Source organism: Polyodon spathula, chromosome 1 (assembly GCF_017654505.1).
Source record: "Polyodon spathula isolate WHYD16114869_AA chromosome 1, ASM1765450v1, whole genome shotgun sequence".
Taxonomy (NCBI): domain Eukaryota; kingdom Metazoa; phylum Chordata; class Actinopteri; order Acipenseriformes; family Polyodontidae; genus Polyodon; species Polyodon spathula.
This window is the reverse complement of record NC_054534.1, coordinates 21,676,160-21,687,274: the sequence shown is the minus strand read 5'-3', so window position 1 is coordinate 21,687,274 and position 11,115 is coordinate 21,676,160. Positions and strand designations below refer to the sequence as shown.

Genomic DNA, 11,115 nt, shown 5'->3' with positions numbered 1-11,115 from the left:
TAGTGTATTAATGTATAAACGTACAGAAAGCCATGAAGGGACTTGTTTTAATTTGATGAACTGATTTTTTTTCAATACTGGGCACATTTTTTAGATAACTTGGAGAAACCCTGAGATCAGACTGTTTACCAGAAAGACAAATAAAACAGTACCTGGTTCAGATTAATGGACTAAACTAGTATTTCCAAGTCTCAGTGTAACTGGCATTGTAAATTCCAGACGTTTAAAACACAATTCATGTTAGGCATTTACTACAACTAATAAGCATGCTGCCCCACGTAATTGTAAGAACAGACTGATTCTGCTGAAGAAAACTTGGTGCTGGAGTTGAAGACAGATCAACAGTGCTTGGTCAATAGAGTTGCCTCTTCTAAATCAGTAGTCAAATAGTTTATTTTTTTTTTTATGACCATCAACTATTAAGATAAAAACTGCACTTCTGTTAAATATGCACCTAGGGCATTCCAGATGTTATTTCGTGTGCCTATAATCAACACTCTGTCTTAAGTCTTTCATATCCGCTGCACACTAGGGTTTGAGATCTGTTGTCTAAATCACTGCAGGGTGATTTAAAAAACAAAACAAAAACATAACTGCTCTGGTTTGTCTGTTCCGTACAACATCATGGATCATTCTTGCTGTGTTACCTACAATGTGGGCCATGATCTTTACACTAACTAGAGCGTGCATTTTGAAAAGATTTGAAACAGACTTTAAAGTTATAAATGTAAAAAGTTGTCAGGATGTGAACAATGAAAATAAAAAATTATAGGTACATTATTTAAACAGTTGTAGCAACATGTGGGGACAGGTAACGCTATATTTTTTGGAACCGCGCTACTTACTTTTTAAAGGGATAGTTTGATATCATCTGCTGGTGCCTGAACACTGAACAACCAACTGAATGAGCTTACTTACCAGTGGGTTTAAATAAATTACTACACACATGCTATTCGTTATTTCATATTTGAATCCACAAACAATTCAGTAACTTGTTTTCAAATTAAAGAACTCAGTCCTGAAAACAAAATCAAAATATTTATGGTAAAACAACAGTTTACAGTACAAAAGCAAGAACAAAAAGACATGGTCAGTACTTGACAGTGCTTTACAATACTGCTAATAAAATAAACAAAAAAAAAGGCTTACAAATGTTACTCACTGGTACATATTTATTCAGCAGTAGTCTGAAAATGAATCAGAAACCCAAACAAAAAGTACAAACAGCTGAAGGAAGTTTCAATGTACCAAATCAAGAAAGCCATTTTCACAAACAGGCCTCCCAGTTATCACATGTATTTTAATGGGATCTGTAGTGATTAAATTAAGCCCTATGACCCACAGTATATTCATTTTAGATTGCCTAGATAGACTTACATACTTCAAGATAAATATTAGCAGCCACTTCTTTACTGTGGTGTTACAATACACTTTCTTCACTTCTAGTGAAAACTGTATTTGATCATTTGTGTGTCATGAATAGGTTTCTGAGAAGTTTTAAGTAATTCTGATCACATTGTGTTACTACCATGTACTCTAACATACCAGAACAGTCCAGAAGAAAGCCAATCATAGAATCAAATGTAATTGTTTTGTGTTTTTGCATGTGTTTTGGCTGGAGTTAGCCACAGCATTGCATCAGATGAAAAGGACTGATGTAATACACTTCAGGAAGATTCCATAGAAAACATTTTTGTTCATAAGTATCCATACATATTAGTTTCCTGTAAAGTAATACACATTTTAGATTGCAGTCTTAATTTAGGCATCTGATTTTTCTGCATCGCGTCACATTCTTAACTGTGTATGTTGACACCACTAAAAACTCCCACCACCACAGCTGTAAAAACACAACTAGAGCTACAGTATCAGTATAATGAAAAGAGCTGATCTCATGACCTACATCCACCGTACAGACAATTAAAAATGTAAATTGGATACCATACGACCTTTCTGTGGTACAGTATTTTTGCATTTATTGATGGTACTAAGAGCGCCAATAAAGCAACCCTCTCCACATCAGTTGGATTGCTATGTATCATAAAATATTTTGTTTTGTGCCATAACTAAAGTCATATACAAGTCTTTATTCATTGTTTTATATTTTATAATTATTGATTAGTGGTAAAAACATAAAACATTTGTCTATATGTATTACCCAATTTCTACTGCACTGCATATCTTGGGAGTGAGTGTTTAAGTCCTATACATATACAAATATAAGAAGTATATTTACTGATCTGTTCGATAATTAGAAAAATAGTTAACAATGTTTTAAATAGTTCATAACTATTTAAATAGCTTGAAGATAAAAGTAACATCAATAAATAATAATAAAAAAAGAAAACAGTCAAAACCACATTAACAATACACACGTTTTTTTCAGTGGAATTTGAACAGCAGCACAGACAGTAGGGAACTGCAGTAGACACTTCACTCTCAAAGGCCTACACGTGGACTGAGACTTGTTAAAGCAATTCACAATTTACAGAGAAACGGGGGGAAAAAACGTCAGCAGCCAGTACGGTCCTGCTACATTGCTTCAATCTGCTGCAGGACTTTATATTCTGCACGCCTGTCCAACGTGCGCTGTCGGAACAGAACGAGAACTGCAAAGACTGTGCCAAAAGAAAGCATGCCGCCTTCAAACTTCCAGAACTTCAGTTCCTCTTCGGCAGCTGAACGGCAACTAAAATAAACAGGCAAATCAACCAAAATTATAAGCTTCACATTTACAACTTGACAAATGATGTATCTTTGCAGATAAGAAGAATGCTGTGGGACTGCATAAACACCAGGTAGTATCACGCATTCATTACTGCATTGAAATGAGGTCATGAAGTATTGTGGGTCTTAAAATTCAGTAGCAAATTAACTATAGCAGCACAGCATTAATGACATGAGAAATCTGTGTTTTGTGAACAACCTAGGCATACATTAAACCCAACTGTGACCAGAATGGTATGGCTAGTCACCTAAAATGTTTAAAGTGTCCATTTATAGTGTATCTCCAACTTGCACCTTACAATAAAAAAAAAATCACAACTAATAACCAATGACTAAATTACTTGAATTCAAGTTACTGAATATTGACTTACCTTCTGTATTCTACTTGGCCTGAATGGTTGCACTTTATTTTTTCCACAAAGCCAGAAAACGTGCATTCCGATTCGGTCTTCTGCGGGTTTAATGAGAAGGCAATACAGCAAACATGTATAATACTCTTACTTCTTGTATTGAACTGACTTACTAATATTATAGACTAGTCCAAAACATTAAAGGGGGAAACATGGTGAAAAAATAACACCATAAACGTACAGTCAAAAAAGCACTTTGCATGAGTTGTCCCCTCTTCAGATGTGATCAGTAGTACAAATGGCTGCTCAGGTGATAAAGTTATTTGATGTTGGTTTGTGAATCATGGGCTCTAATGATGCCAGGTGGTGTCAGACAAAGATTTCTGACTAAGTCCAGACCAAAGAATGGGATGATCTAGAGATCAACACCATGGGAGCCCATACTTGATACTGAGGCATTCATTTGGATAATTTTCAAACTGTCTAAAAGATTGACCTCCAGAGAACAAGCCTCTAGACATTTAGATTTTCATGTTCAAATACATGTCCTTGATGTTACACATAATCCAATTAATTTATCAGTTAGTGTCAGTGTGTAAAGAGCGATACCTTGAAATACTGAAATGTGATTCTTCTAGTTAATTATGCTTTGGAAAAATTCAAGTTTGCGTCTTTAAACTTCCGGAGTACTGTACTTGTAATATATTGTTTTTTTGTAATGTAAATGGTACCTTGTTTAAATTATGTAATAAAAAATAAATAAATAAATAATAGGCGGCAACAATATAAATAAATGTGATTAATGTGTTCCGTAATCAAAGAGAAACAGATCACTTAACAACAAATTTTGTAAGGAACTTCACAGCAAGTGTCAGTTGGTTGGCGGTGCTTATGTTCAGGTATACAGTATCTTTATTTGGCTAACGTGCGGCATGGGGTTTAGTAGAGTTCCAGTTTCCAGTCTTGTTCTCTTCATTATTAATTATTAAAGTTACAGTCCCACAATCATGTGTCTTTTGTAAAGTATAGCTGTAAAAGACACAATACACCTACTGTATAACATATCTATATATATACACACACACACACACACACACACACACACTAGATAGACAGATAGATTACCCATAATTCTACAGTTACTGCTTTCTCCCACCTTAATTCGAAAGCTACTTGTATTTACTTACTCTCCTGTCGATGTGCTGATGAACCCCAAACAGGGAGAAACATGTATGCCGTTGTTGTACTCTCAGCATTTTAAAATGCTGTGAATGTAGCAGCCTTTTTGGCTACTTTCACACAATTTGACTGGCTTGTAATGCTTCCATTGGCATATCCAGATTACCCATAATTCTATAGTTATTGCTTTCTCCCACCTTAATTATCTAGTGCACGTGGTTCACCATCAATCCACATCTTACATCTGATGATTTGTTGTAATCAAAAAGAGTTTGTGTACCTTTCTATAGTCATCGCATCGAGTGCACTCCTGTTGCACTGTGAATTCTTCAATCTCCCAGCAAGACTGACGTTGTGCGTTGCTAGCTATTTTTTTTAAAAAAAGAAAAAAAAAGTCACAACCAATACAAGACATGCACTCTAAAGTGTAACTTATATCATGTTGTGTAACTTTCTCCTTTCAGAATTTTTTTTGCAAAATCCAAATTTGAGAGTAAACTCTCATTCTGTTGCACAGCCCTCTGCTTGGTGTCATGAAACACATATTTTAAGGGATATGCCATTCATTGGGATTATGCCTGCTATGCTGTGGAAAACCATTCACTACAGAGCATTTCAACTTGGTAAGGTAAAGCCACCAAATGTCCACCACAGGTCTTAAAGTAGCAGACATCTACAATACTGTTAAATGTATTAACTGCTCACTGCCAAACAGCTGGTTGTCAAATTCTCACAAAACACACCCTTGACAGGAGTGGATTACAAAATGGCACTTCTTCACAGGTGCTGATTTTAAAATGGCTTGGGTGATGAGAACACTGATTGGCTGTACAATATTCCAAGTAGCGCAGCAGCTTAGTCTCTTCACTGAGCTGTTGTATTCTTACAATATGTTTTATTTGTGGAATGGGCTACTTTATAATTGCAAAAAAACACTTCAAAAGGTGTGCATTTTTGAAAATGATATATTAATCATTTCTACAATAAAGCATAAATACTAGCAATAATGAACAGTAGGTTTTATTGACTGAATGAGCTTCATTAATTTTAAAGTTCATGTATTTTAATATTTAGTGAAGGCAATTCAAATGGCATATTTATTAATGCATAATTAAAGCAATTAAGATTTTCTGAATATAGAATTCCTTTACATTTTACACTTACTTATTCCATCCTCTTGTTTGAAGGGTGCTCCTTCACAAAATCTGAAATGGAGAGTACAGCATGGGATTACTGAGACTGATTGCACAGTCAAGAAAGTAGGTAAAAGATATGCGGTTTGGACTATACAGTACAACTCATTATAAAACACTACTGCTGTGAAATGGCACCTCTCTATTTTTCTTTCAGAATAAACTATTAAAATGCCATATTTATTAATGCATTAGTCTCTCCAATAATAACAAAAACAAGAATCATGATTATATGATTTGTTTTTTCTTGTCACAGCCAGCTCTTAGCAGCATAGGTCATGGCTTATAGAATGATTCAGTTAAGGCTAAGAAAATACTTAACAAAGCAGTAAGAAGCTCATTCTTCTCCACTTTTCTAATTCTCAGACTTCTAATTTAGCAACTGTCATATCATCATTAAAACCCTGTATGTAATTTTACTATTGAGTACACTTAAGTAGATAAACGATATGTTTTTTGCACACAAAATGAATGTTTGTCATCATTACTATACAAATAAGTATCAACAATTTTGTATAGTCCTGTTTCTCAGTACCTTTATGTAAAAGTTAAGAATTCAAAGCTAAATTTAAAAATGTTGACTTTGTAGTAAGTGTGTATTATCTATGAAACAATATTTAGGAAACAAAATAACAACAACATAAAAACTAAAGATATACTTATTTTAAATGAAGTCATATTGCTACAATGGAATATATATATATATATATATATATATATATATATATATATATATATATATATATATATATATATATATATATATATATATATATAATTTATTTTTTTACTAACACCAAAGGGATCATTAAAATGGTCCTGATAAAGGACTCGTTGAAAGGTATCCCAATCCTTGCAATTTGTAAGTACTCTGGTAAGTGGTTCTGGTTTTCATTAGCCTCTCACTCTAAAAATGATATTGTTTTTATATATTATATTTTAAAGGCCCTTTTATAAGCACAATAACACACTTGACTGTGCCACACAGCATGCCTGCATATCACCTTCATGTTGTGTATTACTGCCTACCCTCTGGCAGGTAAAACCATTCAGCCCTGATTCCTTACTACCGCTATGTCTACCATAACAGTGCTACAATTGTGAATCCCACTGTAAACATGCCTAGACTTTTTTGATGGAGAAATGTTTAATGTAATAGAAAATATCTAAAGGTTTGAAGAATACATAAAAAAAGAATAACCTCAACAAAAAAAAAAATACTGGTGCTTAAAATATAAATGTTATTAATATAATTAACTTGAATTGTGCACTTAGCATTTAGTGTTTGATTATATTGTTTTTCATTTTTTACAGTTTACAGCAATCAATAAGTGTATGATGCACACACTGCCTATCACTGTACATTTACATCACAGTACAGTTCATCCAGCAATTGTGTCAGCCAGAAAAACCTAGGCATCACTGGCTAATTTGCTTAGTTGTTTCCATGATTAGAATTTTTACCATGTTCATATTTTAACCAAAAGTTCACCACCACACGTCGCCCCAATTTTATTGAAGAACAAATTAAACATTTCTGAAAAGTGTACGCTTACCCAAAGTATGGATAGAAAAAACTCCATCCCATCCATAGGAAAGGCAAGGCACCAAGTGAGCTAAGTTTCATCCTCTGTCTTTTATTTAAACAATTCCTTTGTAGGCTGCCGCAAAAGAAAACGATGTAAGTAACATGCTGAAAGTACACAGCAATGCAGCACTGTAAAGACTTTGTGTCACATCCAAATATGGCAACACTACTTATCTTAGGTATATAACTTCAATGAATGGTGGCTTTAAATGTAATCACCCACTTTGTGTTACTACTATGGAATAACATAGTACAGAAAGCTGACAGGTGGTACTAATAAGGGGCAACGTGAATCTGGAATGCTCAGCATGGCCACCATTCATCTCAGGTTGCAATAATTTTTTTTATTTTTAAACAGAATGATCATAGCCTCTATTTAAATGACGAACATTATTACAAATGATTAACATAACAGACTATTACAGCTGGTGTCCTGCCCATTGTTTGTGACACATTTTGGGGAGGAGAGCTAAATTAAATAAGTTTGTGCTTCATAGCGCTCTTATTTCTAACTGTTTGTACACAACCAGCATGTAGAATATTTGACCTTAATGCCCATGCTTTGATGTTTTTATCAAAACCTGACAAGTGGTTTACAGTAACTCAGTCTGTAGGTGTCAGGTACAGTTCAACATTTGACAAAGTTTGAGTCCACTAAATACCCATATCGGAGAGTACAACATTCTGAAGTGTGTGTGATAGGCTTAGTAGCTTTTTCTGCCGAAATGATTGAAACGGTTTTCCTTGTGGACCAAAAGCCCCTCTGCTGCTGATTGCGGAGAAGAAAATTAAAATGCATCCAGAATTATACACTTAATATTGATATTGCACATATTTACACACCGAGTACTGATATTGCACTGTATATATTTATGCATGCTTTACAGTTACACTTCATGGGCATTTGTCCTTCACAGGCTTACGCAACATACTACGATTAATGCATACGTTAATACATTTCCATACAGATTAGAACAAAAGTATTTTTCATCCAATACATGGCACCGAAAGTACAGTTTGTGACAATTAAACAAGCATATTATTAAAAATAACTTACTCTGCCTGGATCGGTTTCACGTAGTCAGACAAGTTCGGCCTGTAGATATCACATATTTGAAGAGTTGTCATGACATAATACTTTAAAGATGTTAGAAATTATTCTTTATACATTTGTCTGTAGTTTCCCCCGTTATTTTATAACACACTATCCTTGCATGTTAACAAACATCTGACAACACGACACAGCCAAGTCATAATGCAAGCATTGACATCAGCCCGACGTCATTAATAGGAAATGCTTTTCATAAATGTGAGTGATGGTTTCTTTAGCCAATACGTTGCAAGTTCTTTGGGAGGAGGGCAGCAGTTCTCCAATGATAAGTCTCTTTGTGATCAGATTCTATTTCCTTTTTTTTCTGTACTGTTGTCAAGTTGCTGAACTAGACAGCGAGTTTGATTGCAAAAACTGCAACTTTCTCCGTAGAGATTTCCAACGGTTCAGAAACGGTAATGTGATGCTGTTGTTTCATTACCAAATCACACAAGAATCATGTTTATATATATATATATATATATATATATATATATATATATATATATATATATATATATATATATCAAGGGATCATGTGTTTGAAACTCAATTTGTTTTTAACCTCCATAATATCCAAAAATAAATAAAATATATATAATGTCATGCATTATATAATATTTATTTGTATGGTATAAGTTGATCAGTACGACATAGTATCATGCTGACCACCATGGTATATACAGGTAACATTTACGTATTGATACATGTCTATGACAGGGCATAATCCCTGCATGTGTAAATGCCAGTACATACTGTTTGTTCTAGGTTTATTTCTTTTAAACTTATAAATTGTGCACGTTAATATACAATTCTGATTATATATATATATATATATATATATATATATATATATATATTATATTATATATATATATATATATTCTATATGATATATATATATATATATATATATATATCTATATATATATATATATATATATATATATATATCCCAGTCTTCTAAACAGATCTCCCCAAACAAAGTATGACGCTGGTCTTCATTGATCGTCAATTACGCCTCAGTCACTTTCTGCACATGGATTTGGCAGGGATTAGATATTACCCCATCTGGACCTTGCCCAATTTAAATTCAAAATACAGCTCTGGAAAAAATTAAGAGACCACTGCAAAATTATCAGTTTCTCTGGTTTTACTATTTCTAGGTATGTGTTTGGGTAAAATGAACATTTTTGTTTTATTCTATAAACTACTGACAACATTTCTCCCAAATTACAAATAAAAATATTGTTATTTAGAGCATTTATTTGCAGAAAATGACCACTGGTCAAAATAACAAAAAAGATGCAGTGTTGTCAGAGCTTGAATAATGCAAAGAAAATAAGTTCCGATTCATTTTTAAACAACACAATACTAATGTTTTAACTTAGGAAGAGTTCAGAAATCAATATTTGGTGGAATAACCCTGATTTTCAAGCACAGCTTTCATGCGTCTTGGCATGCACTCCACCAGTCTTTTACGTTGGTGTTGTGGGGGCTTTATGCCACTCCTGGTGTAAAAATTCAAGCAGCTCGGCTTTGTTTGATGGCTTGTGACCATCCATCTTCCTCTTGATCACATTCCAGAGGATTTCAATGGGGTTCAGGTCTGGAGATTGGGCTGGCCATGACAGGGTCTTGATCTGGTGGTCCTCCATCCACACCTTGATTGACCTGGCTGTGTGGCATGGAGCATTGTCCTACTGGAAAAACCAATCCTCAGAGTTGGGGAATATTGTCAGAGCACAAGGAAGCAAGTTTTCTTCCAGGACAACCTTGTACTTGGCTTGATTCATGCGCCATTCACAAAGACAAATCTGCCTGATTCCAGCCTTGCTGAAGCACCCCCAGATGAGTCAAATTTTCAGCTTTGCCCAACACCTGGTCGTCTAATGGTTAGATGGAGACCTGGAGAGGCCTACAGCCACAGTGTCTCGCACCCACTGTGAAATGTGGTGGAGGATCGGTGATGATCTGGGGGTGCTTCAGCAAGGCTTTGGAATCGGGCAGCTTTGGCATGAATCAAGCCAAGTACAATGTTCGTTTTACCCAAACACATACCTATAAATAGTAAAACCAGAGAAACTGATCATTTTGCAGTGGTCTCTTAATTTTTTCCAGAGCTGTATATAAACTTCATTTTGTAGTGGATTTATTCTCCGCTATCCAAAAAGACTCAGGATTCAGGTTTATTGCCCGCTCTAGATATTTTAATCAGTGTATACAAGGGAAGAGTCTACAAGAGACTGTTAACCCAAGTAGGGCTGCAGTTGATATTTATACAGTTTGTACAAGCTTGTAAATAGGGTGTGTCTGGTGTCTGTGTTACCAGAAAATTTCAGTAGAAAAGTAAGATCAAAACAGAGCCAGTGTTATCAAAGGGCCTAAGTGTGAGGTGTATTATTGTCCAGAGAAGGCATTTCATATATATATATATATATATATATATATATATATATATATACACACACACACACATACACACATATTGATATGTGTGTCATATATATATCTTAACTTATTCAAAAGGAGGTGTTACAATCGATTTTTTTAAAAGGTGTTAATATGTAAACGCCCGAAGACGGGACTAATCTGTACGTTAGAATCACATGGAAATATATGGGTGGTTAGTCATGTACTAAATGTGTACATGTCCACTTACTGCCCGTGTCATTTATTAAATATATATAAATTAGTCTTATTATTTGATTTACTTTTGGTCGGATGATCAGCATTAATAGCTGAATACCAAACATAAAGTAATTATATTTGTATTGTAAAGATTATCAAATAAATAAAAAAGTTTAAATGTACTAGGAACTCTTGGTATACCATGTGAGTAGTAACTGTACAACATTAATATATATATATAATATATATGGCTCTATGAGATATATATATATATATATATATATATATAATATATATATATATATATAATATATATATAATATGGATGATTCTTGTGGGATTTGGTAATGAAATTAA

General features: G+C 34.0%; 1 protein-coding gene across 1 annotated transcript; it reads right to left on the bottom strand.

Annotated features, from left to right (window-relative positions):
• Window positions 1-1,025: 1,025 nt before the first annotated feature.
• LOC121315566 (protein JTB-like) lies at window positions 1,026-8,318 on the bottom strand. Its single transcript, XM_041249771.1, has 6 exons — window positions 8,095-8,318; window positions 7,006-7,110; window positions 5,421-5,461; window positions 4,537-4,622; window positions 3,099-3,178; window positions 1,026-2,689 (listed from the first exon to the last, which is right to left on the bottom strand). Exons 1-6 carry the CDS (start codon window positions 8,163-8,165, stop codon window positions 2,533-2,535), a joined length of 540 nt encoding a protein of 179 aa, XP_041105705.1. The 5' UTR covers window positions 8,166-8,318; the 3' UTR covers window positions 1,026-2,532.
• Between the last annotated feature and the right edge of the window lie 2,797 nt (window positions 8,319-11,115).

What these genes read in the sequence shown, in the direction of transcription:
- LOC121315566 (XM_041249771.1), bottom strand. Translation starts at nt 8,165, where the DNA reads ATGACAACTCTTCAAATATGTGATATCTACAGGCCGAACTTGTCTGAC. An exon ending in GATGCGATGACTATAGAAAG is followed by an intron (nt 3,179 to 4,536) that starts GTACACAAACTC and finishes TTAAACCCGCAG; the next exon opens with AAGACCGAATCGGAATGCAC. An exon ending in GGCCAAGTAGAATACAGAAG is followed by an intron (nt 2,690 to 3,098) that starts GTAAGTCAATAT and finishes TGTTTATTTTAG; the next exon opens with TTGCCGTTCAGCTGCCGAAG.